Raw genomic sequence first — 27,619 nt, 5'->3', positions numbered from 1 at the left:
TCGCTTCATTTGTATTTTAGATCCCCCTGTACACTTTGCATATTCCATTATGTACATATTCGTCAATCAGCATTTACTATGTTTCCTCGATGCAAATATCTTGTATCAAATCGACCCTACAACGAGATGTATTCTCGCGTGAAGCTTCCCGACTGACGCTGAAACGTTTAAACATGAAATTTCACGGGTGCGATATCGCAATCAAAATGGCGAGTACAAGATGAGAAGTCGTGATTTTGCTTTTCGTCAGCACGATACGAGCGTAAATGACTCCCCGCGAGATATCGCGAATTCATACGGAACACGTGTATATATATATATATATATATGTGTGTCGGATATATATATATATATATATATATATATCCGACACATTCCACGGTCAAGTGTATTTTTTTCACGAACGTTGAGGCGCAGCGCGATTTGCATTCTCCACGAGCATGTATATCTTTTGCCCGTGTTTGGCTTTTGTCGTGGATCTGGCATCGCGTTAATTATCGACCCTGTGACGTGTAGGAGAATAATAACAATGATCTCTATTGGTTGTCGGTTGTCGGTCGTTTCGTCTATCTATCTGTTCTCTGTGTGATTTTCTGCTTGTATAAAACGATACAAGAAGTTTTCATTCAATTCCATTTCGATAAAATCAATTTCGCTCATTTATTATGAACCTACTACTACTGTCGTAGATCGCGATGATAAAAAAACATGCATGCTCAGTGATGTAGAAAAATGATCGAATAATTTGTATAGCAAATTTACTGTACAGTAAATTTACGAGGAAAATAATAAATATAGAGATGCACCAAAGCTTTCCGATTTATTTTATTATTCCAACGTTCGCCAAGTCGCGCAAAGTACAATATTTCAAGATAAGATTCCAGCTCGCTTTGTATAACGGAAATGTTCATCACTTCACTGACGTATCAAAACGTGCAAGAATTACAGCGCGCGAATTACGGCTTGCTCGCCGATGACTCAGCTGCGTTATAATACACGCTCACGACATATTTGCGGAAGAAGTAGTCTCTTTAATATTATCATTATTATCGAGAGAAAGAGCGTTTCTGGTTTGTGTGTGCGCGCGTGTGCCTCATGTTCGGTTAATCAGTAGGTACGTCCGAATTATTCGAATTTCAGAGACGTTGCTCACAAGAGCAACGAACTTGTTGCTCCGACTAAGCGGCTGCTGTGTCGTTCCGATATTCACTGCCAGCACTGAAAAGTACATGGTTTGTGTCACGTGTACTATAGATATTTCCAACGCTGGCAGTGAATAACGAGTTGACAATGAGTTGACTTTACTCAATTCAACGTTATCTCGCTGTTAAGCGTTTCTTTCGTGTCGAGAACACGGGATGGGAGTCGAGAACACGGGATCGGAATCGAAGATTCTGCCTAAGAATGGTCTGCTGTTTGTCAAAATCGGAACGGATTTCTCTCGATTCCATGAGGTGTCCTGTCTCTACACAAGAATTCCGAGCCGAGGGTTCCCTGGAGCCACTCACGAGGGACCATATGCCCTTCTTCTCGTGATTATCCGTGGGAATATTCCGAAAGTTTCCCGGACCAAACAGATGTGGTAGCTTTCACATTTCATCGCAAGATCGAATGCTTTTTTTTTTTCTTTTATTTTTCTCCAAAGTTATTATTAGTGACTCTGTTAGAAGTGACCAAGCATGCGCGATCAAGTACGAAATTTTGGCAAATTTCAACAGCTGCCGAGAAGGAGTAGCTGTTACGGGGAATTTATGATATTATTGAGAGCTTGAGAGCGGTTTATCTTGCGGTGACGACGAAATGCTTTTTAATGAATAAAATGTCGAATTGACAACGCGTTTTTGCTCGTTTACAAAGCGCGGCTTTACCGGCGTCGAACCGGAAGACTCGGCGGAATATTTTTCGCATTCGCGCGCACGCGGATTTCGCGCGAGTGAGCGGAGCGTAATATTACGCCGCGCGAGCTCGTCTCATGCTCTGCAATTTAACGCGGGTATCGTGCACACTGGTGCGGATGCAACTTTCATTCGATTCGCTGATTCGCTGAATTTTCCTGACGTCACGGCCGCGCTTTCGCGATCGGTCGAATAGAAACATCCTTGTCTTTTTGCTTTTGCTGACTTTGACTCCTGGTCGTCGAAATCTTCATTATCTTTATGCTGTTTTAGCAGATACAAATTTCCAAATATTTCCAAATATTTCAGATCTCAACGGGAGGACGCGAAAATATGACGTCGCGGGAAATCTGATTATCACCGTAATCACATTATAGATGTAGAAAGACATCACAGAGTCCAAAACGGTTCTGACGTTTCTGAACACATTACGAAAAAGTGTGGTCTATCATGGTATACGTCGTATGGAATGTAATGCTTACACAATATAATATATACACAGGCCAGATATGTAGATTATTAAAGACCCGGGAAATTACGAGAATATAAATGAATTAATCGCGAGAACCCACCGGATTTGGATGATGACACGGACATCGCACGGTATTTGGACATGATTTCGACTTTGGATTGCGAACCGACATATGATAGCAGAAATGTTGCATATAAAACAGTCTGTTGCATATAAAACGGCATTAATTTACAAACAGAAAACTTTATTATTAAACAATTTATATTGTTTGATTATTTATAATGTTTTTAGATGTTCTTGCAAAAACATGTAAACATGTTGGTACTTGGTTCCTTGAAGATATTAGTATCATATAAGAGATATAAGACGAGGGTCATACAGGAGAATACAGGGCCGAAACGTCTGAAATTTTAATAATGTACCGAGAGTCATTTTTTACATATAAATTATCGTAATATTTTTTCACAAATTACATTGTGTACGGGCTTAAATTGGCTTAAATATTGAAAGAATATTATTCATTATTATATGAAAGAGCCCTGACGTACTTCTTATTAATTAATTAATCTTCACGAGAAAGAAATTCCATTCGTTCGGAGCATTACCGAATTGTTCATGTAAAAAAATCACTCGCAATGGTCGACATGACATGTTTAAAAAGAGAAACATTCCGCGTCGAGCACTTTATCGTGTCGAACATTCAAAATTCCTTCACACATGCACACGAACGATATAAATTCACGCAAGAGCTATCAGAGCTCTCACATGCAAGAGGTCTGCTTGAAATTGTGAAACTAGCAATAAAAGTGTACCGAGTGACGAGTACATCCGCGGCAGAAGCGAATTAATACTCGAAATATTTTGCGGCCGTGGCGAATTATTCGGAATTATTCGCGACAGCAGCGACGAGTGGCGCTCGATAGGAGAAAATTGACAGGCGACACGTGGAACAATTGCGTCACACGTGCGTTCTCACATCGCACCGCGTCGCGTCGCGTCGCGTCGCGTTGCGTCGCGTCGCCTCGTCTCGCCTCGCCTCGCCTCGCCCAGCCTCGCCGCGACCCGCCCCGCTTCATATCTCATCACATTTCGCCTAGAATCTTTTTTCAGCCAACTTCACCTCATCTCACCTAACCAAACCAAACCAAATCCAAACCTAAACCCAAACTCTAACTCTAATTCTAATTCAAACCAAACCCAAACTCAAATCCAAACTAAAACCTCACCTCATCTCACTTCATCTCACTCTACCTCACTTCACCAAACCTCACCTTTTTTTTTGGTAACGCAGGGGAAATCCATCATGGATACCCCCGACCCTTTGGGGGAGTCGGGGGTTATGTCAGACTCTTACTGACTAAAACCCCTGCGGGATGTCCACCATTCGGACCGTGGTGGGGGGAGTCAGGGGAACTACACCCGTATTCCCTCTTCGACACCCCGGCCACAGGGCTCGTTAGGGAGCCCCACGCCTGAATACCGCGCCCCCTCCCACACCGGGAGCTAAGGGCGCGGTTCCCCGGCCGGCTTTTACCGGCCGGGTTGGCCTTCAGTTCCTATTAAAAAGAGGGGCGACATCCACCCATTCTCCTGACCCCCCTCATTACTTGAGGGGGGTACGGGGGAGTAGGGCCCGTCTCCAAACGGGCCACCACTCCTCCCTGTCCAACCCTGTCCGTGGCACGGGGGAAGTCAGTTCAGCCCTGCTTTCCCCCGCCTGGACGGATACGAGCCCGAGGGGGTCACCGATGAATCGGAGGCCTCTCCTCGGCCGGCGCCACTTCGGGCTCATCAAACCTAACCTCACCTAACCAAACCATACCATACCAAACCTCACCTCACCTCACCTCACCTCACCTCACCTCACCTCACCTCACTTCACTTCACCTCACCTCACCTCACCTCACCTCACCTCACCTAACCTCACCTAACCTAACCTAACCTAAAACCTAACCTAACCTAATCTAACCTAACCTCACCTCACCTCACCTAATCTAACCTCACTTCACCTTATCATACCATCGCCTCATTGCCATATCTCATCTCGTCTCGTCTCATCTCGTATCGTATCGTATCGTATCGCCTCGCCTCGCCTCGCGTTGCCGAGCCTCGTCTCTCCTGGACGCGATGACGTTCCATGTCTTTTCAGAGGATGTGCGTCTGTTTGTGAAACTATTGACCTTCCACAGCTATCGATATTACACCATGAATCTCGCTTGCGCACGAGCATTATTAACTTCATTTTCACTACGGTTTCTCTTCTTAAACCTTAACCCGGCAAGGTTGTCTCTTCAATTTAGCCATTAAAATACGAAAATGCCGTTGCGGCCTTTCGATTCTGTCACCGTATCGAAATTCATCAATTTCGGGCATTCGCAACTTGTTGCTGTTCATTTTCGAGTTTTTCGCCATAAAATTATTCGGAAAAATTGGAGCACGCGTTTGTAACACGCGGTAGTTTTGCATATATCGTCGCTTGTCTAAACGCTTGTGGTATTTGTGGTACTGTATTTTCACACAATGTATTTTCACATGAAAAAAGAAAAACGCTTGGCTACGATTGCGAGCGAGCGATTGTGAAGCGTACAGGAATTCCTGGATGAATGCGAGAAATTCATGCGAGAAAACTATGGCTCGTCATCCTGCTACTACTGAGACATCTTTCACGAGCGAAAAGAGAATGTTTTCCAGTGTCGAACAAGGTTTACAGTTTCGGAAAGTTGGCGGTGCGTCAGCCGACGCGATCGCGATCACGATCGAGTCAGCGAGCGTTTTAGTGAAGATTCATCTATTGGATCCGGCTTGGTAAAAGTTTATACCGCTACGAAAGATTGCACGGTCAACGCACGTTTTTGCAGTCGGAAGGAAACATGTAAGAGCAGAAGCCAGAGGAGAACTGCCTTCGGCAGAAGGCGAGCCAATCAGCTAGTCAGACAGACAAAAAGACCGGCGGACAGCCTATAAATTTTCCCTCGGAAATCTTTTGTCCCGTACGCATCAACACTGGACATTGCATTCTGTTTTTGCTAAATTATCTACCTTTTACTTTCGAAAGGTGCACGAATTTTTCTGAATGGAAATCTGGACTCGGCTCGAGAAAAGTAGCCATTGTCGGGCCGCAGTGGAAAAGTCCGCTGGATCCGAACGACAATGCGTAACGTCTACCTGAGCGTTTCTTCTTTCGGACATTGCATTCCTACTGATGCTTTAGCAGCTAACGTTTCTCTAACTTTCGTTTCCACGCACACGTCGGGCGTATACATTTCGAATAATGGAAGATACCTCACGTGTGTCATCGCACGATAAAGTAAACGGCCGCTAGTAAGGAGCATAAGCGAGAAAAGAAAGAAACTTTCCTTTTTCTATTTGTATTACGTAAGAATTTTATTGATGCGAAAGGTAAGAATATTAAACGAAATCATTTATTCGAGAGAAGTCTTGTTGTATAATTAACGAACCTGCCTTTTCCTATTCGGTGATAAGATCGTCGAGATTGTTATCGGCGCAATGCCCCGTTATCCTGGCAAGAACCTGCTGCCATGGTCTCTAGCGGATATCATTACCAATTCTCTTCTTCATTTTCTTTCCTTTTTTTTTTTTCTGGTCAATCCTAATGGTCGGTTTAAAAGAAATTCCAGTCGTTGCCCATACCTTAGGAAAAAATCGATAATTCAACGAAGAGGCGATGATCGAGATGTAGCAATTTTTAAGTCTAATAATCTACGGCTCTATGGAAACACAATTGACAGTAATAAAATAGTGGAGTATTTTAGAGGGGGATAAGAATTGGAATAATAATTCCAAACGAGTGGCAATAATTTGATAAGATTATTGCGCAAGCAGTAGCAACAGCAACAGCAGACAAAGGGCAGACAATAATTGCGACGTTACTTGCGACAAGTCGAGACAGAAAGAAGGCTCGTAACATAAATGGGAAACTATTTCTGTCACCTGGGAATAGTTTGCCTCGCTATGCTGGCTGACTCAGTGGCCACATTTCGCAATAGACAAAGAAACTTCTTATTACGCGCGTGCGTCCGCCGTTTATAGACGCAATGCATAGCACGATCGTTGAATTCCCACGTGTCAGTGAACCGAAAGCGAACTGCAGCGAACCAACTCGGCCAGCCGTGCGCGCGCGATACTTTTGTCCCCAGTTGCACTCTGTCTGTACTTTTGTTTCCTCTCCTCCTCTATTTCGCCCTAAAACTCAATTCATTCGTTGCTGAGCGAATGAATGATGATTTCGCTCGACTTGGAAGGACTTTGTTCGGTTCAGAAATAATCCGCGAGAAATCATTTTCGATATTTTATATCGGAAGGATGATATATCTTTAAGAGATTAACTGGCTCTTGTTCCACATCTTTGCCAATATTCTGTTGGTCTTTGCATTTTCATTATTATATGTTAGGCGCGACGCGACGTCATCTTGGTGCAGCAAAGAGAAGCAGCCGAAAGGCTGGGCAGAAAGATATAAAAAAGGCAAGATCGTTGAAAATCGGTCCCTGTGATTTTTAGTTTAGTCTTTTCCACGATTCGCCGCGTATTCTCGGTATTCACGACTACGAGAGCCTAGTTATATGACTCAACCATGGTCGCCACGCCTTGGTCGAGCCAGGCGTAATTCTCTTTGTTGCATCGCTCGAGGAACGCTACTTCTCGCACGAATATAGTGTACATCTTGTATCTCTCTAGTTTCTATAACTAGGCTGATTATTAGGCTCGCTAGATATGGAGATATATCCTACGCGATTTGTTCAGCCATCGGATAAAAATTCACAAAGCGCATTACGTTATTTAATCCGTACGTATTTCCCCCGATTCTCATTGTTATCGCGAATTGTATTCGGCGAATCGCAATCAGCAATCTCTATTCACTTTGCTTTGCATCTAATTGATAGAGGGATTAGAGGGTAAGGGAGAGACGAGCCGTTTATTCGGAGAGAAAGTGGATTGTGCATTATGCTAGCAAGGTAGAACACATTGTTTCTCAGTGAAACATACTTTTGATCGAGACACGTAGCTCGTTGACATCATGCATCATGATGCATCTTTATGCGTGTGTGTAATATTATACATATATATATATATATGTATGTATACATATATATATATATATATGTATACATATATATATATATATATATAAAATGTATACATATAATTTATTTAAAAACGCAAACGTTTGAGCAAGTTTGGAGAATAGAAGCGCGAGTGCATCTCTGTTGACTTTTATATTATTTCGATATAAAAATATCCACACACACGCGTATTCGTAAACATACACGCGTGCGCGCGCGCACATATATTCATCGCGTAATTGCGATAAGAAATGTAGAACATTGTTATACTCTTTTTGGAACATCTTCGAAAGTAAGTATACGGTATATGGGATACGTTACGAGATTGATTCGTTCGTTCTATCAATTTGTTGGTTATTTACTGGGTAAAGTGTAATACCGGATGGAATTGACGGATTGAGGAAAACTGAAGAGCGCGGGAGGAATTTAGCAGCAAATTGTGCGATATGCGGGTCGTATTTTCACCGCAGCCACATTTTTCTCAACGTCCTTAAACTGGCATACTTTCGCAGTCAGTTGCGGACATGGATGTCTCGCAAATGTCCCGCGAGAATGCGCGGTATCCTTACGAATAACGTATCAAGCCGTTATGCTTTCTAACGACGATTCGCGAAATTGTCCCGCGACTCGTCATTGCAGTTAGATCCGACCGAGGATCGACGCGTATTTTCGGTCCCCTGCAGCGACCTGGGACTAGCGCTCGAAACGTCGCCATTTCCGTGACTTTCTATCGTTCATCGGACTGGGGTCACATCGAGCAAAAATAATGTGTAACGAGGCTAAAGACTAAAGATTAATCATTTAGCTTCCAACTCCCATTAGACAATGGGCTAATGTTATTTTAGCCGATGGCCAAGCTGACCAAGCATAATTCTCAGTGAAAAATTATTACACACAATTGCTGAGAATTTATTTCCTGTAGATCGCTCGTACACATGCACACATTTGTGAGCCGAACACTTTGGCCCATTTTGATGCTCGGCCCGGAGTGTCTCTCGGTGGAGGAGTACTCAACTGGCTGGCAGCGCGCGGCACACCTCATGAAAAAAGAAACGTCACGCTTCGAAGAAGGAACAAAGCTCGTTTCCCTTTACGCAATATATACTCTCTCTCTCTCTCTCTCTCTCTCTCTCTCTCTCTCTCTCTCTCTCTCTCTCTCTCTCTCTCTCTCTCTCTCTCTCTCTCTCTCTCTCTCTCTCTCTCTCTCCCCCCCTCTCTCTCCCCCCCCTCTCTCTCTCTCTCTCTCTCTCTCTCTCTCTCTCTCTCTCTCTCTCCCCCTCTCTCTTTCTCTGATACGAATTGTTTGACTTTTCTATTTTGTTCGGCATTTTTGCATAATTTTTAACAGTCCACAAGGAAAGAGGAAACATCCTCCTTTCATCGGCGCTCACGAGACATCTTGCGCGTTTGATCTTGCGAATCTTTATGTTTGGATGGCATTAGGATTCATATCGTGTTTTTTTTCCGCGGTAAACGCACACACGACGCGTGTCTGCGTCCGAAGAACTCAGACGCATGCGTGTGTCGCATATCAAATTGACACACGAACCGAAAGCCACGGTAGATACACGTACGAGACACAAACGGTGATCTATGCAAGCTGACCGGCTTTCGATGACGCACCGGAAGCACCGGAAGCGGCTCTTCCTCTCGCGAGTGGAAGAGAACAAAAGACGCTCGACTCGGACTCGCGTCTCCTAACGAAGAAGATCCGGATATCCGTATGAGATCATGTTACTTCTCTTGCTGTGACAAATCTTCGCTCACACGAAAATTGGTGGGATCCTTCGCCACTTTCGTATCTTCGATCCTACGGGAAAGTCCGGTTGGGTCCGCGATCGTCACCGCGACCGCGTCGAGCGTCGACCGAGTGCATCCGCGCCGCGGTAAGATCGATGGAGGCCAATAAATAATGCATGACTCCCATCTACACGTCGCGGCACAGCCGCGCGCGTAAGGTCGCGCGCGCTTGTACGAGCGCGAGTGTGGCGAGTCGACCGGCGGCGATTCTACTGACTGCCGTCGTTTCGCAAGTTGGGCGATGATCATGCTTCTGTAGCGCGGCGGACGATTCGGCAAGAAGGAATTTTCTCTTTGTGTACCTTGCGCGAGAGCACAGATTGGCCACACATTGGCCACAATAAATAACACCTGTTGACATCTGACATCTGACATATATCTCTGCCTCTCCCGATCCCAATCGAACATTCCTGGGATTCCTTTGTGCAATTCGAGATTCGTAAGAGCCCCCCCCCCCCCTCAGAGATTAACGTCGAGAGCAACGTAAAACAACGTACAACTATTTGACTAAGAAGAATTTTCGCAATTATATGTGATATCGACTTCATCATATAATCCAGGGATAATCTAGGGATGTTGGATATAATGAAGCATCGTGGTAAGACGCACGACTGCGAGTAAGCTTGCGAGAACGAGACCAGGTTGGCTGGGCCCCAAGGCTTCTTCACGTACCAGTCGCATGAATGAGTAGGAGCGCGACGCGCTCTTTCTCACGCGTAAGAGCGTGCGCGCGTCTGCGCGCGTTTCTGCAGCTGAAATCTTACAAGTTCATCCTTGGCGATAATAATGACGCGCGCTCGGAGAGAAGCATTATGTAACTCTGCGTGTATATACGTAGCTCCCGGTAATAAGTCGCGAATTTTCTCTCGTGGGGCGCATTTTCTCTCTTGAAAGCCAAGAACCGAACTCGTTCCGGAGAGTGAGACTGTCGCCGCTGTCGCTTGGCTTGTCGCGTGACTTGTCGATCAATTTCCGAGAGAAAACGCACATTGTAGAAATATATCTCATTTATTTTGGATTTTCGACGATGTTGGAAAATTTTATCGAGTATTATAAGGAAGGGCAACATTGCAACTTCTTATTTCGCATATCGTTACAAAAAAATAAATAAAAGTAATGCTTTTGCCATTGCAGTTCTGGCCACTCTGTTGGCGGTCGCGCAAGGTGCACCGCAGGATCACAGGTACAAGAATTACGAGGAGCATCATCGCGAGGCTTACTTCAACGGGTCCGCCTTTCTCAAGCTAAGTTCCTTCGTGTCCGTCCATCGGCACAGCGGTCTTAGCTTCCGTACATGCGATCCTGGCAAGTTGTTCCAGCAAAGGTACAAGGACAACGATTCGATCAGTCTGGAAGTGACGACCGACGGTCTCCTCTTCTCGGCTGTAGTCGATCAACAGAGATACAGGGCCAAACTGAGCGCCAGGTTGTTGAACAACGTCTGGCACAATGTTAACCTGTTCTTCAGGCTAGGCAATCTCACGCTAAATGCCGCAGGACACACGCAGGTTAGGGCATTAGACAAACAAGTGGGCAAAACTGTTGTCGCGGAAACTTTTTTTATCAAAATGCAAAAGACACAGAGGGCTGTTTCTGTTTAGGTAGTTGCAAATGCGACTTATAACTACGCCATCCTGACACTTCCCGACTACGACGTGAATAGTTCGCTCATAGTTGGCGACAGATTCAAGGGATGCATCTTGCAAGGACCTAGCATTCTCTTCAACGATAGCATCAACAGCGGCGCCGTTTTCGGACCCTGCTCATCAGACACCAAAGGATGTAAGAATCGCGCGATCCGTGTAATTCTTTTAAAAATTACGCGGGGAATTACGTCTCATATTTTTGGCTCATTGACTTGTCGTGAAGTCTGTGGAGTTCTGTGACACGTCACAGGATACATCGGATAATCGCTATGCGGCGCTACGGTAGATCGATATATCGCAGTCTCCACGAATAAATAAGCAGAATATTCGTAGACGAGTCTGAGTCTGAGTCAGAACACGGGGGGTGTGAGATTGAACACGTTGCAATAAGAGATAAATCGATATCAAGCACACAGCTGACTGCAGCGAACACTCTCGCAGACGAATTGTGGTGTATCCCCTTTCGAGTCCTATATGCAAAGTCGAGAGTTTATTTTTCGTTCAACGATCGGATAACGGGTCGTTAGAGTGGCCCATTGTTTCTGTTTACCTTGTAGTGTTAGATTGCGAGTTGGTGTGCCAAAGTAGCAGTGCACAGTCTCTTTTTTCTTCCTCTTTCCTTTTTTTTTTTCTTTTTTTCGTTTCTTTCTCGGATGAAACGCACAAGCACGCACACACCGTTTGTTCCTAAAACGCTTACAGTACGCACGTGTGTATCTCCATATAGGAAGAAAAAAACAGAGAGAGAGAGAGAGAGAGAGAGAGAGAGAGAGAGAGAGAGAGAGAGAGAGAGAGAGAGAGAGAGAGAGAGAGAGAGAGAGAGAGAGAGAGACAGAGAGAGAGAGACGGGGGGAGGGGGGAGGGAGGGGGAATATCGCACGGCAGTCGTCTAACGAAACATTTTCAGGTGGCGCAAACGGCCTTGCGGGTGGCACGGGGTCAGCCGCTACGGTCTCCACCGCGGACTTTTGCCATCACGAACCATGCATGATGCATGGTAAATGTGTTTCGCGGCAGGACCGCTACGAGTGTCACTGTTCCGCCCGGTACTCCGGCAACAACTGCCAGATCGACAATGGTAGACTACGCATATCGAACATGGGCTTTACGGTGAATATGGGACGAGCGGATTCATACTCACGCGCGCGCGCGCGCGCGCGCGCGCGCGCGTTAAACGGAAATATTACAATAGAAGTACGATATGCCGCGCCGTAACGAGAGAACGAGTCGCTCAATCGTAGAGAAACTTTGAGCTTTTGCGAAGCTGAAAAAGTGAAGCGTGAGTCGGAACATTGGAGATTCGGGTAGATTCGGATGTGCATGAAATATTGAAAATATTATTTTACAAAAGAAACTGAATTCTCGCGCGTATGAGGATAAAATTGTGTCAAATATTCTCTGTACAACTGACTCATCGAAGAGATACTCGCAGAATAGTGTACGTTCGATCGATCGATGATCGTGATAATCGTGCCAAATTTAGATTCATGGAGGAAGATACGCGAGATAAAACTTCACTTTTCGAGACGCAAAAAAGAGATGAGGAATCAAAAGCAGCCGATAGCTTACAGCTATCCTCCTGATCTAAAACATTTATTATACGCATATACATGTATAAAACAACATCTAACATTTACATCTCGTTGAGCTGAATAGGGTATGAAATCTGCATCGTCCCTCACGGTTCTTGCTTCTCGCATGCTGTGGTTTTGCGCATTTATCGTCTCTTCTTTCAAAGCATCCTGTAGTCTTCATTCTCAACATTCAGAGATGCAAGAGTAATAACATGCTTCAAAGTTACTTTTAGCCACACTTGAATCACTTTAATTATTGTTATTTTCCGTTGCGAACTTTCCTCTTAACTTACCGACGTTCCTTTCGCCTCTTTTCCTCCTTTACCAATGAGAAAATCGTTTCGAATCGTCAAGATCCGAAGATCTTGTGAACAATTGCAAAGTCAAGCACGCGTGAAGGTGTTGTTGCATGCGTAAGATGCATGGTGTATAACTTGCCGGAGGTTGCGATTTGTTCAAACTATAAACGCGCAGTACAGTATAACATACGACACATAGGTAACTCGTTTGGAACAAACATTTTCTCCCTTCGACAACTGATTAACTGACATCTGATCATTAAATGAGCGCGACTCTTCACTCGTCACCATACAACTAATGCAACTAATTGTTATCGCTCTGCTTTACTGTCATCTCGCCTCGCCTCGCCTCGCCTCGCCTCGCCTCGCCTCGCCTCGCCTCGCCTCGCCTCGCCTCGCCTCGCCTCGCCTCGCCTCGCCTCGCCTCGCCTCGCCTCGCCTCGCCTCGCCTCGCCTCGCCTCGCCTCACCTCGCCTCACCTCACCTTGCCACATCTGGTATTGCTCGAAAGACCTGTTCCGTAACCTTCGACGAAATGTCTCGTACAGGCCCACCTTGTCAGAATGCACCCTGCCGCAACGGCGGTACCTGCAGCGAAGATCCCCGTGGTGACTTCAGCTGCGCCTGCAAGCCAGCTTTCACGGGCAGCCGCTGCGAGTCCCAGCTGGGAGTGGGAGGATTGTGCGAGCAAAGTCCATGCAAGAACGACGGCGTTTGTCTGGCGCTCACCGAGAGTGAGTACCGATGTGAATGTCAACCCGGCTGGACTGGCAAGAATTGTGAGGCCAACATCAACGAGTGTGCCCCGAATCCGTGTAGGAATGGCGGCATCTGCATCGACGGGATCAATAATTATACCTGCGTATGCGACAGAACGGGGTACGCGTTCTTGAGAAAACTCAAGTTTGATTGAAATTGGTAGACGTAGACATGAGACGCGGGAAGGGAGTGCATAATCTCTTACGCGCACTCGCACACGATCACACACGGTCAAGAGGTCTTGGTGACACTAGAACTCTACTTGAAGCGCGGGTCATTCTTCGACAGTTTCGCAAATGTGATTTCTCCCTTTCTCTTTCTCTTTCTTTAGCTACGAAGGTTCCAATTGCGACGTGGACGTTGACGAGTGTTTGGCGAACCCGTGTCTAAACAACGGCGTGTGCTACGATTACTACGGCACTTACATCTGCCACTGCCCGGCGGGTTTCGAGGGACAAAACTGCGAGCTAAACCTGAACGAGTGCCTATCCGGGCCGTGCAACAACGATGGCGAGTGTATCGACGACGTTGGCACCTACCACTGTAAATGTCCGGCTGGATTCACCGGCCGCCATTGTGAATTGCGTGGCCTTTGCGAGAACGCTGCTTGTCCGGCCAACAGCATTTGCGTCGAGGACTCCCATGGAGCGCAGTGTGTCTGCAATCCCGGATTTATGGGCAATCCGCCCAATTGCACGGTCAATTATTGCGCGAGCAATCCATGCGCCAACGGTGGTACCTGTGCCAGCGGCAGAGACGGCTTCAACTGTACCTGCCCTCCAGAATGGAGAGGTGAGGGACTCAACGGCGTCAACGACGGTGTCAACGACGATGCGAGCCGTCGACCCCTCTTCGATTTTCATTCACTCCTGCGTATATGCTCGCGATCCATTTTCGATCGTTTACGGACGGATCACACTCCGTTGTTATACACGGGTGAACGGGTCGGCCGAGTGTTGAGTTGCGTTAGATTGGCAGTCAAATTGGCGCTGCGTAATACATGTATATAGCGCGTGGCCTAGTTAGATATATTGGAATGGGATCGATTAGCTTCGATTATAGTTGCAGCACTTTGATCGGCTTGGGCCGAGAGCACGGCTCTCGGTCGAGATCGGTCTGTCTGTAATTTTTAGTTAATAGGAAATTAATCAGCGATTGATTAGAGATTTGATTTAATTGGGCAGAGTATCGGATGTTGAATATGTTGTCACACGAATATTGTTGAAAAGGTTGACCGATCGGCTAATTATATACGGCGGAACTAACGTAACGCGATTTGCAACACATTACTCGCGCGCATTAAGCGACAACAGAACGACAACAGACGACGAGAACAGTGAACAGAGAATAGAAGTATCGTGGAAGAAGCGCGCGTCTTAGGGTTTGCTCTAATTCCAATCGTTCCGTTCTATTTGAATAAAAATTATCGAATTAGGCATGATGAGATAGAAATGAATCGTCGCGTCACTTTACGGGGGGATCGTACACTTCTTCCTACAGTCTCTCTCGAAATTGATACTTTTCCCAACAGAATTATGATTCGGCATCTACGATTCGCCTGACGATTATGATGTTAATCTTTTCGCTTGATCGCTCGAGTCGTGGAGCCGCATTCACCTTCCCCCACCAGATACATCGAGTCCCCCCCCCCTGTCCTCTCGCAATCTTGAATCTCATTGACATCTCCGCCCGCTTTTTGAACTTATCGCCGAGCCCATGGTATGTCGCGCATGGTACGTTTATCAGGAAGCACGTGCTCTTCCCCTTCTCCGGCCTCGGACTGCGGCGGCGCCGCAGCTGCCCGGAAACCGTGCACGGGGGGGATCCTATGCCAATGTTCCAGGCATGTTATGGTCCGGGTCCCGGGTCCCGGGTCCCGGGCCCCGGACCTCTGCAAGGAACCGGTCACCTGTGATAATCTACCCTGCAAAGGACAGGCTTCCGCGTGTCACGATTATGTGAGTGTGAAACCTCACGCGCGCGCGCACACACACCTCAGGCACACGATTGACCCGCACGATTCGCGCCGCTCGGTGTCGCTTAGACGGTTCCTCTGAGACGAGACCGTTTCTCTAGTGGACAACGGGACAACGACCTGCGCAGGGGGACTTGTCGCAGGGCGTCTGAGAGACGCGCGATGGCTTTCTAACTGAATGATTTCGCTGCTTGATTTCTGCAACTCGATAGATTAACGAATCGTTACTTGTGTTGTGCGGCTATTGCGCGTGAGTCTCTCGCGAGTCTGAAACGAGATCTCTGGTCAGTCGGCGCGGCGGTTAAATCGCCATGCGAACACTTAAGTAAATTCGTACGATGACGATGGTTGTGTGTGTGTGTGTGTGTGTGTGTGTGTGAGATTGATGGATGTATAAACCGTCGTTGTGTAACGCGCGTCACACAATGGCCGAAAGATTATCGAGGGATCAGTATGCCGAATTTGTGAACGGGTTAATCGATTCGAAACGAATCGTCCGTCGCGATATCGTTCATTGTTCTCTATCCTCATTGCTCACCCTGGCGGGGTGCACACAGTCTGGTGCGGCTATTATTGCACCTGCGAGCCAGGATGGGCGGGATCCGAGTGTATTCCATCGATATGGACGTCGGTGCGTCCGTCAGTGCGATCCTTGTCGAAACGGTGGCATCTGCATCAGCTCAACAGCTATTACCGCGAATGCCTGCCAGGATATACTGATAATCGACCCGACCCTCCTCCACTTTCCTCGCTCGTATGTTCCTTTTCTTTTCGTGCCTTTCTTATCGTCGTGCGAGTCCTTATGTGCTATGCGGATTTTAGGCGACACGTGCATATTCTTCCCGATAGTTTTCTCTCTTGTGCACACAAACGTGGAAATATCCCTTGGATTCCTTCGCGATTTGTACCGAGTTGTTCTTCGAGTCTCTCGAGTCGCGGCATATGATTCGCTCGCGCGCGACAGTATACACCCTCTCTAAACAGTGTCTCTCTTTCTCGGTGGCACTTTTGTGGTAGCAGCTTCTCAACGTAGTCACACCGCGTTCGGTCCGAATTCGGCTGAAGCTGAATTCGCTGAAACCGTTCGCTTTTCGCTTCTCCTTCTTTTGTTCTTCAGGATTTCAAGCTTCAAGAGCTCTTTCCAAGCTTGCGTTTCGCAGCAATTCGCAGCTGCCGATTAGTCCCGGCTTCCTGGCGGCTTTCCGGCGACTCGGAGCTCGCTCTCTGAAAGTGATATTTTTCGCAGGTATGAATTGCCAGATCAACGTGGATGAATGTCTGTCTCAACCGTGCCAAAACGGCGGTACCTGCGTCGATCGTGTCAACGGTTACACCTGCAACTGCACCAGAGACTTCATGGGCGATAACTGCGAACGGGAGTACGACCCGTGTGCTGTGAATCCTTGCCAGAACAATGGCAGTTGCACATTGATGCCGAGATCGAGAAGAGAATTTGTTTGCGAGTGTCCACGCGGATTCGAGGGCAAGGTATCGTGTGTCGGTCACGCTATCAATCGTGATAGCGAGTACACACACACACACACACACACACACACACACACACACACGGGGTGTCCCATTTTAGCTTTCGCATTAAAAAACCTCGAAAACTATGAAAGATATTAAAAAAAGCTCAAACATGTTTTCCATGATTTCGAAGGGGAAAGAGAATGGCATTATCAGTTTTTTATTTGGAGGGCATTTTCAAGGTCAGTTGAAGGTCAACTTAATTTCTTAAAATAGAAAGCCCAATTTTTTATTACATCTTCTTTCTCTACCAATTAATGTTAACAACTTTTGTCTGAAACATTTTTTTATTTGCCTAATATTTTTTGAAATATTTAAGGAAAACTTGGTAACTTTTTCAACATTTAACTTACAACATTTATCTCGTTAACTATTCGTCGAAAGAAAAAAGTAGTATTAGACTTTTTTACTTTATTTACTTATTTACTGTCAAGAATATATTACTATAATAGTACTATAATGCTGTAACTTTTGTTAATTTAATAATTTTGAAATTTTCAAAGGTCGATAAGTTAATAAAAGTTAGGGCACTATTATAGTAATATATTCTTGATAGTAAGTAAAGTAAAAAAGTCTAGTACTATTTTTTTTCTTTCGACGTATAGTTAATGAGATATCGTAAGTTAAATGTTGAAAAAGTTACCAAGTTTTCCTTAAATATTTCAAAAAAATATTAGGCAAATAAAAAAATGTTTCAGACAAAAGTTGTTAACATTAATTGGTAGAGAAAGAAGATATAATAAAAAATTTAGCTTTCTGTTTTAAAAAATTAAGTTCAACCTTCAACCGACCTTGAAAATGCCCTCCAAATAAAAAACTGATAATGCCATTTCCCCTTCCCCTTCGAAATCACGGAGAACGTGTTTTAGCTTTTTTTAATATCTTTTATAGTTTTCGAGATTTTTTAATGCGAAAGTTAAAATGGGACACCCTACATATGCGTGTGTGTGTGTGTGTGTATGTATATATACATATATATATACACATACATGTGATATTATATAAATTTGACGATTTATATAATATTTCTATATCTAGTAACAGCGCGCAATGCTCAATGTTCGTGGTGGGCGTTGATTCGACATTCGTATTGTCGATATATCGGCGGTACACGCAACAATTTCGATTCCAGGTATGCGACGTGAACATTGACGACTGCATAGGCGTAGCGTGTCCCGACGGCAAAGTCTGCGTGGACGACGTCGCCGGTTACGAGTGCAAGTGCCGGGAGGGTTACAGAGATCCCAACTGCACCCTGATTGTGGACCACTGCGCCGCGAAACCATGCAACAACGGCACATGCATCGATCTCGGTGAGCGCGGCTTCGAATGCAAGTGCAGGCCCGGCTACCAAGGTAAGGTTCTATCATGTACTAGGTGTACGAGTGTACATGACAATATTCGACATTTATCGTATACAAATAGCGAAGCTTTAGAAAGAGGGATCTGCTCTTCCGGCTTAATTTACACGATCGGTCGTCGGCGACCTTGCAGGTCAGTATTGCGACCTCGACGTGAACGAATGCGAGCCGCACAGCAACTCGCCGTGCAACAATGGTATCTGTGTCAACACCGAAGGCAGCTACGAATGCTTCTGCCGGCCCGGCTTCTCCGGGAATCATTGCGACATTAACATCGACGAGTGTCTATGCGGCCCGTGCAAAAACAACGCCACGTGCATCGACCGTATCAACACGTTCGAGTGCGACTGTCCGGCTGGCTATACCGGCAAGACCTGCGAGATCGATGTGAACGAGTGCGAGAGCGATCCTTGCGTAAACGGCGCGAGATGCGTAAACGGCGTGGCCGCGTACACGTGCATGTGTCCACCCGGTTTCCGCGGTGCCAATTGCGAGATCAACATCGACGACTGCGAGTCCACACCGTGCATGAACATGGGGAAGTGCATCGACGGTGTTAACGACTTCACCTGTGACTGCAACGGCACCGGCTTCGAGGTACGCTACTCTCCTCTTGACTGTAAAGGTTGGCGCGAGTAGATGAATAAATATTTAACTTGTTATTCTCTCCAAGACTCTCTCTGAGAGACTAGGAGATTGCACACGCACGCACGTACACATTGTTACCAAACAATACACTCTGAAACTGCAGCGCAAACTATTTTGCCAATTGCAATTAAATTGGAGGGATTGCAAGTCTGTCTGTCTGTCTGTCTCTCTCTCTCTCTCCCTCTCCCTGTCCCTCTCCCTCTCCCTCTCCCTCTCCCTCTCCCTCTCCCTCTCCCTCTCCCTCTCCTTCTCTCTCTCTCTCTCTCTCTCTCTCTCTCTCTCTCTCTCTCTCTCTCTCTCTCTCTCTCTCTCTCTCTCTCTCTCTCTCTCTCTGAAATCGAAAGCGCTATTCTCTGATTCAATATTGAGCATGATTATAATTACGTAATTATAATAAAAATTATTTGCAACTGTTAACACACACACACACACACAAATATAAACATATATAAATATAAACCTCCATAATTTAAATTTGAAGGGCCTGCGCTGCGAGAAAAACATCGACGACTGTCTGTCGCATCCCTGCCTGAACGGCGGACTCTGCGTGGATGATATCAAGAACTACAAGTGCCAGTGCTACCCCGGTTACACTGGCAAAAACTGTGAGACGGATGTGAACGAATGCGAGAGCACGCCCTGTCAATACAACGGCACCTGCCTCGAAAGGTCCAACAGAGACCTTTACGATAGTGTCTCTGCGACCTTGCCCGCAATTTTCACTCAGAAATTTAGTTATGTCAACGCGAGCGGGTGAGTCTATTTAACGAAAATTTTCCTCAAGTTTCACTCAAGAAAACGAAGAGATGGAAATGAAAACAAAAATATTCAATGTCCAAATCATGTTACAAATTTCCAACTCGCGTGTGGAAATTTGTTTCATAGAAATGCACAAAGCTAAAATTAATGAAATTCCACTCGTATATATTTTTCTCATCGAGGGGGAAGGAGAGAGAGAGAGAGAGAGAGAGAGAGAGAGAGAGAGAGAGAGAGAGAGAGAGAGAGAGAGAGAGAGAGAGAGACTGACTGACTGAGATTTTTTGAATTGCGACAGGTACGTGTGTTTGTGCGTGCAAGGTGTTACCGGCAAGAATTGTGAGGTAAACATCAATGAGTGCGACAGCAACCCCTGTCAAGCGGGCACTTGCATGGACCGTATCGGAGGCTACACTTGTGAATGCGACGAGGGCTATGAGGGCGATCACTGCCAGCACGAGATCGACGAATGCAAGAGATACAACCCCTGCGAACATGGGATTTGTACCGACGGCAGAGCTGATTATTTTTGCATGTGTGAGCCCGAATACGGTGGCAAGAATTGTTCGGTAGAACTCACCGGATGTCAAGGCAACGCTTGTCAGAACGGAGGTACTTGCTGGCCCTACTTGGTCGACGAGACTATTCACAAGTTCAATTGCACCTGTCCCAACGGCTATCACGGCGAAGTCTGCGATTATGTAAGTATCAATGGACGTTTTATACGTTGCAAGAAAGAAAGAAAAGGAGACTCTCTCCGAGTCAAAGAGTTTTTTCGATCAAGCCGTACACATACCATATGTGCACGCGCGCGCGTGGATTGAAAATCCAAATATTTAATGCAGTGATTAAGGACTATTGTTGCTTGTTAAAGATAAAATAAAAGCGTGCGTCACTCACACTTGATTATGCTTCGTTGCATTCGTTGACATTTTCCAAGTATTTCGAGCGGAAGAAGGTGCGTAAATGCAGTGCCGAGCCTGCATGGCCGAAAGGCATACGAAAGTAATATCCCGTGACAAGTTCTTTGGCATCTCTCGCTAGGTGACCACGATGTCTCTGAGCGGCAGCTCGTACGTCTTGGTGAATACCACGCGCGATGAAGGCTACGACATCCAATTCCGCTTCAGGACCACCTTGCCGAACGGCCTGTTAGCTATCGGCAAGGGTTTGACCTTTTACATCCTCGAGCTGGTGAACGGCAAGCTCAACCTGCATTCCAGCTTGCTCAACAAATGGGAGGGGGTTTTCATCGGTAGCGGTCTCAATGATTCCACTTGGCAGAAGGTTTTTGTGGCCATCAATGCGACTCATCTCGTTCTTTCCGCTAACGAAGAGCAAACCATCTATCCCATCAGTCTCAACGAGGGCTCAAACTCGAATCACACATCCTTTCCCATGACCTATGTGGGCGGTACCACCAGCTACCTCAGGAGATTGACTCACGGACCGTCGTTCTTCGTTGGCTGCACCGAGGATGTCGTCATCAACGGCGAATGGGTATGACGATTCACGTTACCAGTGGCTGATTTCGATAACTGTTTCGACAACGCTGCATATATAATGATCTTGGATCTTGCTCTCGTTTGCTCATTTTACGAAAGACATTTGTAATTCCTGTGCCTCTATTGTACGCGCGCATTTATGCACGTATTTACACATGGCACATTTGTGTGTATCGGTGTAACGTATGATTCTTACATGTGCCGTTTATTCATTTTATTTGCCAAGATCTCTCTCTCTCTCTCTCTCTCTCTCAAAACTCTTTGGGCCGTTTCCTTCAGGTTTATTCCGGCACCACATCAAAGACCGTGTACATGGAAGACGTGGATCCGGGTTGTCCTCGCGAGGCTCAATGTTCGCCAAACCCCTGCAAGAATGGCGGTCACTGTACCGATCGTTGGCGCGATTTCTCCTGCAAATGCGAGCGTCCTTATCTTGGCCACACCTGTCAATACAACATGACGGCCGCTACCTTCGGCTATGAGAATATCACAAACGGCTACGTGACTGTCAAGGTGTCCGACGCGGCAAGGCGTGCCGTCAGATCGATCGTCGATATATCCATGTTTGTTCGCACCAGGCAGCATCGCGGTGACATATTTTATCTGGGTACGGAGCCGAGTTCTCAGAGCGATCAAAAGGAGAAGAGCTACATAGTGGCGCAGCTGGAGAACGGAGAACTGCTCTTGAGAATCCAGTTTAACGGCACGGAGGCCTACACTGTCGGCGGGGCGAAGTTCCACGATGGAAACAATCATTTAATCCAGATAGTGAGAAACGTCACCCTCATTCAGGTAAAGATCAACGGCACCGAGTACTTCCGCAAGACACTCAGCGCCACGGGACAGCTCAACGTGACCGTTCTCTACCTCGGGGGACTGCCGCAGGCGTCGAGGTACATACGTCAGGTCGACAGCAGGCAGTTGGATGTTCAGCAGACGCCGCAGGTTAACTTCAAGGGCGTTATCCAGGACGTACAGATATCGAACGGCGTCGAGACTATGGTCGTGGAGTTTTTCCCCTTGAAGGTTCGTATTATCGTTCGATTATCTCTCCCTTGAGCTTTCGTAAATTCTCCGTCCGCAGCATCCGTCCCGCAGCATTCGGTCAGTCGTTGGACTGGCTGAAACGACTTAACGGTAGTACGATTCGCGGCTTCTCGTGACATCGTGACATTTCAAGAGTTCGAAATCGCATTGTGCAGGCACAGGACATTCCCACGCTGATTCAGTTCGGCAACGTGTCGTTCGATCATGACAAGGTCCTCGAAGGCGTGATATCGGACAATGTGTGCGTGAGCAACCCGTGCAACCACAATGGCACTTGTCACGTTACGTGGAACGACTTTTGGTGCCAGTGCCCGCGCGGCTACACCGGCAAGACTTGCCAGGAGATGGAGTTTTGCCAGCTGCAGGACTGCCCGGCGGGCTCGCGTTGCCAGAATCTCGACGACGGTTACGAGTGTATCGCTAACGCGACTTTCGACGGCATCTCCACCGCGTTCACGTACGCGTATACGTACGATCGTGCCGACGACGGTAACTCCAGCAACTCGATGTCTCTAGACACCATCGAGATCGCCTATCGATCCAACACAGGCGGCACTTTGCTCCACATGACGTCGCACGTGGGTGAACAGTATTTCACTGTGTCCGTTTTTAAAGACACCGTTACCGTGTCGTGGCTATTGGATCCGGAGAATCAAGGCGTGCTGTCCTTCGGTAAGACGCCCGACGGGAACTGGACCTCACTGCTGATCAGACTAAACAACAATTCCGTGGAGTGCGGCTACGCCAGTAGTCCCGCCGAAGAACACACACCTTGCGTGAGCTCCAGCTTCAACTACCATCTGTGGCACGATCTCTTGGTGACGGGAACGGTCACCCTCGGCGGACTGTCCAGCAGCTCATTGTCCGATAGGCACAGTTACGTCACTGTCGGATCCAGACAGGAGAGGAGGAATGGGATCGAGGGGAATAGCGTCGATTACAGCAACGAGCATAGGCTGACGACCGCGCCACCGTCGCACAGTATGATGTCAGGTGGGTCAGATGGTCGACTCTGAGCCGTGTCGTCGTTGACTGATTCTAGCTCGCGTTGCTTCTTATTCCTGCATTCGCATTCGCGCGCTCTATATTTTATCTTGCAAATGAAGATGTTGTTATATTTTGCATTAATTTTTCCCTGATACAGCGCGCGCGCGCGGCACAACTCTATCGTATTGTAAATTTTTCTCGTACTCTATACACACACACACACACACACACACACACACACACACACACACACACAGCCGATTCTGCCGTACTCGTCGCACGTTTCTCGGCATCGGATCATTCCAATTTTATTCGCTTGTGTTTTTTGTCCGCAGGAGAACCGTTCAAGGGTTGCTTAGGCGAGGTGCGAATTGGCAGCATGCTGTTGCATTACTTCACGTACGAGGAAGTCTATCAGAACGCAAACTTTACGCCGCTGCAGTTTTTGGCGTTGCAGGATAACGACAATGGCACTCATCGCGACAGCATCGGCTGTCAGCTATGTTTCGACACGGATTGCAAGAACGAGGGCTACTGTCTCGACAGGGAAAACAGTTACGTGTGCGAGTGCCCGGCCGGCTATTCCCAGGATGATTGCTCCTTCAACATTAACGAGTGCGTGGACAACAAGTGCCAGAACGGCGCGACCTGCATAGACGGCATTGCCAATTACACCTGCGTGTGCAACAGCGGCTGGCAGGGATGGTTGTTAGTATATAATTTTCTCACTTCGTCAATCGATGCAGATGTTGCGTGTACAATTTTCCAAAACCCAAAACTCAAACAAAGTACTAATTTGCAAGAGCAAAATTTCTCTCCACAAAAGAATTGCCACAAAATTCGCACGGTACACTTGAACTGCCTTCGAATACCTTCGAGAAAGAAAAGGGAAAATGAAACGAAAAAGAAGAAGAAAATCTCTTGTAGAGCAACCAGCAATCAGCAACTAGTCTCCCTAGTGTGATTAACGACTTATCGCGCCGGAAAATATCACGGGAGCTTCTCTCATCATACATCGTTGCATACGATCCGACGATCGTAAGAAATCTCGCTGACGGATCTTATCGATTCTTATCTGATTGCAGATGCGACAGCGACATCAACGAATGCGTGACGCTCAGCCCGTGCCAACACGACGGCGTGTGCGTAAATCTACCGGGACTGTTCAAGTGCGAGTGTCCGGACCAATTCACCGGGGATTTCTGCGAGAGCTTCCGGCTCATCACTTGCGAGAACGAACCATGTAAGAATGATGCTACTTGCGCGGACGTGGCGGATCCGAGAACAGGCAACAATTACACCTGTACTTGCGTGCCTGGCTACGAGGGTTCGGTCTGCGACACGCCCTACTGCATCGGTGGAAAGTGCCAAAACGGTGGTAGATGCGACTTTCTGTATCAGGTAATTCGCTTGCGAATTGCAACACTTGCGAAGAGAAGAGAAAGAATTTGTGGAATTTTTAAAATGTCAAGTTCGCGGATAAATCGCGGCGTGTTTTTGCGCGTGTTTTTGCGCGTGATTTCTCTTGGCCTTCCTATAGGATTCTTTCAGATTCTTTATCGTTTAAAATAGTTATTCATCTATCATCACTTCGAGAGGCTATCCTTCCTTCTTACGGTATTTGGATACTTGGTTCGTCATTTCCAGAAAGAATCTCTCTGTAGTTTTGATTTTTTCAAAATTCCTGCTAGAATCTTTCGATCGCTGTCCACTTGATTTCAAATTGGTTGTTACTTTGATCAGGCGCCAAAGTGTACCTGCGCTCTCGGTTATGCCGGTCTGTATTGCGAGATAAACGTCGATGATTGTGCATCGGATTCCGAGGGTAACGTACCCTGCAAGAATGATGGCAAGTGCTACGACGGAGTAAACAGCTTTACATGCGACTGCCAGGGCACCGGATACACCGGTCCGGATTGTTCCGTCGACATAAACGAGTGTCTGGGTCCGACGGCCGATTGTAGATACGGCAAATGCGAGAATTTACCCGGTACTTATCAGTGCATCTGCGACCCGGGCTACTGCGGTTACAATTGTGGGATGGCGGACCCATGTAATCAGGTGAGAAAGAGAAAGAGAAAGAGAGGGAGAGAGAAGTCCTTATTTTTTTCTTCTAAAATAAAATTTCTTCTAAAAAAATTCTATTTCTTCTAAAAAAAATGTAATGGATCTAAAGAAAGCACAAATAAATTGCATGTAACTTGTAACTCTTGTGTGTGTGTGTGTGTGTGTGTGAGGGAGGACATGCCAATACTTGATCGTAATCGACCTCAACTTTCGACTTTGTATCAGGAATATTGCCAAAACGGCGGCACGTGCAAGTGCGCCGACGACGGCGGGTACACGTGTCAATGCACTCTCGAGTACACGGGACAAAATTGTACGGAGGTAAGATGAAGAATTCAGTGAGAAAGTCGGATAAATTGTAGTAGTATAGTGTATCAGAGTCAGAGATAACACGTAAAATTTCTGAGCGATGATTCATTCGGAATGCACAGAGCATTTAGAGTACAAGTCGTCGACGACAATAGCACACGTTTGTACAAGCAGAAAGCAGACGTTCAAAAGTTTTTCAATTTTCAAAAGAGGGATTGTGTGTAATGAAATATCACGTAGAAATACATTAGCGGCAGGCAAACGGTCGCTGACGAATCGAAGGTCAATATTATTCTATTTGCTCCAATGTATTTGTTGTCCGATCCGTATTTCATAAAGAGCACACATTTATTTTTCCGTAAATAACCGATTTTACGGAGTGATCTTTTTCTTTCAAGTATGAATATTAAACAACACAATTAGACACACATAGATATTGCTTGTAATTAAATTATTTAATTTTCAGTCGGGAAATTTCTTGGGCAGTCAAGCCCTTGACATCGCGGTGATTGTGGGGCCAATAGTAGGTTGCCTCTTCATCATCGCACTTGTATCTCTCGTAGCACTTTTCATGATGGCCAGAAAGAAGCGCGCGACACGTGGCACTTATAGCCCGAGCGCTCAGGAGTTCAGTAATCCGCGAGTGGAGATGGATAACGTGATGAAGCCTCCGCCGGAGGAGAGATTGATCTAATCGACCAGTGGCCGAGGCAGGCAATTAGGTAATGCGCGCAAGCCTCGCTTTATGGAAGCTGATAGACAAACAACATTGCGAAACGAGTGTCTCGACGACGAACGCAATTTACTCGCGCGAATCATTGCGTTTTATGATTAAATTAATTCAGATACAATTATGTATAGTTTTGTAACGTATAGTTTTCCGTTCTTTTGCCAAAATTACGTTCAGAATGACAGAATATGCCCGAGAATATGCCCATATCGATGATCATCGTCACCTGAATCGAACGACCGAATCAGAACTATGTACAGTATATTTACCATCGTGCGACCATGGAGCGCAGCTTCCGTACATTGGGCTTCGCGTCCTAGTATCTTTCGCGAGTACGCCAATAGTGATTGCAAATTTTTTTCGACTGAAGAACACCACGCATCACTCGTACGTACGACAATGATTGCTCAACGAACGGCCATGTTGACGATACGAATCGATCGCTCGTAGCGTCTTCTAATTGTTGCTGTTTCATCGTTACAAACGATAGACGAATTAAAAGGAATTGAGATCAAATGTGAATTTTTTCTACAAAATTAAATTCCTTCTTTGGGCTCTTTTGGGATCGATTCCAAAATTTGTTTCGGATCCTCTTTTAATCCGTCTGTGGCTTGCACATGAAATAACGCGAATACGCGAAGAGAGAAGTGTTTCAGTATTAACGACAAACTTAACAGTTAACATGTGTTCGCAACGATACGCAACGAACACTTCTCGATGATGCGTCTGTCGAAGAATGACAATTATCGAGCGAAACTTGCAGGTTCGGCGTTACGGCGTTGAAACGAGATAAAGCCAACGTGTGTATCACTTCAAGCTCTTTTAGAGTGATTTTATAATACACATATATGTACTTCCCTGCGGCCGAGGAATGTATATAGAGTGTCACAGGAAAAGCGTTACGTTGCGTGTACCAACGTATATGTCAATCGATCAATTTATGTTCTTGACTTGTGTAATCGTATGTCCAAGGGACCAACAACGAGATTCGAGAACTCGTAAATTCGAAAAACAAAGAGCCGTTGGACTCGATAATATTCCACGACCAAGTAATATGAAATCTAAAGATATCGGGTTCGAAAGATTTTTGTGTTGCAAATCTTTGAAAAAATTTAGTGATAATCGTGCGAGAGTTTCTCGGCAATAATAAGGAGCAAGAGGCAACACACACACACACACA

At 46.3% G+C, this 27,619-nt stretch overlaps 1 protein-coding gene across 2 annotated transcripts in view; it reads left to right on the top strand.

Annotated features, from left to right (window-relative positions):
• Positions 1 to 27,619, top strand: part of crb (cell polarity complex component crumbs) — a 32,830-nt gene extending 5,211 nt beyond the window's left edge. The window contains exons 2-19 of one of the 2 annotated variants that reach the window (XM_011156949.3): positions 10,384 to 10,757; positions 10,851 to 11,031; positions 11,803 to 11,973; positions 13,317 to 13,647; positions 13,859 to 14,319; positions 16,749 to 16,990; positions 18,162 to 18,384; positions 18,524 to 18,987; positions 19,520 to 19,791; positions 20,093 to 20,495; positions 20,839 to 21,294; positions 21,579 to 22,325; positions 22,502 to 23,339; positions 23,669 to 24,041; positions 24,419 to 24,734; positions 25,077 to 25,394; positions 25,626 to 25,721; positions 26,176 to 27,619. In XM_011156949.3, the coding sequence (XP_011155251.1) occupies positions 10,384 to 10,757; positions 10,851 to 11,031; positions 11,803 to 11,973; positions 13,317 to 13,647; positions 13,859 to 14,319; positions 16,749 to 16,990; positions 18,162 to 18,384; positions 18,524 to 18,987; positions 19,520 to 19,791; positions 20,093 to 20,495; positions 20,839 to 21,294; positions 21,579 to 22,325; positions 22,502 to 23,339; positions 23,669 to 24,041; positions 24,419 to 24,734; positions 25,077 to 25,394; positions 25,626 to 25,721; positions 26,176 to 26,403 (6,494 nt within the window). In that variant the 3' untranslated portion in view covers positions 26,404 to 27,619. The remainder of the gene's footprint in view (positions 1 to 10,383; positions 10,758 to 10,850; positions 11,032 to 11,802; positions 11,974 to 13,316; positions 13,648 to 13,858; positions 14,320 to 16,748; positions 16,991 to 18,161; positions 18,385 to 18,523; positions 18,988 to 19,519; positions 19,792 to 20,092; positions 20,496 to 20,838; positions 21,295 to 21,578; positions 22,326 to 22,501; positions 23,340 to 23,668; positions 24,042 to 24,418; positions 24,735 to 25,076; positions 25,395 to 25,625; positions 25,722 to 26,175) is intronic. The other variant, XM_019840182.2, reaches the window with a different exon arrangement.

Source organism: Harpegnathos saltator, unplaced genomic scaffold, assembly GCF_003227715.2.
Source record: "Harpegnathos saltator strain DR-91 unplaced genomic scaffold, Hsal_v8.6 scaffold429, whole genome shotgun sequence".
NCBI lineage: Eukaryota > Metazoa > Arthropoda > Insecta > Hymenoptera > Formicidae > Harpegnathos > Harpegnathos saltator.
The sequence above is the reverse complement of the archived record's forward strand: the minus strand, read 5'-3'. Positions and strand labels throughout refer to the sequence as shown.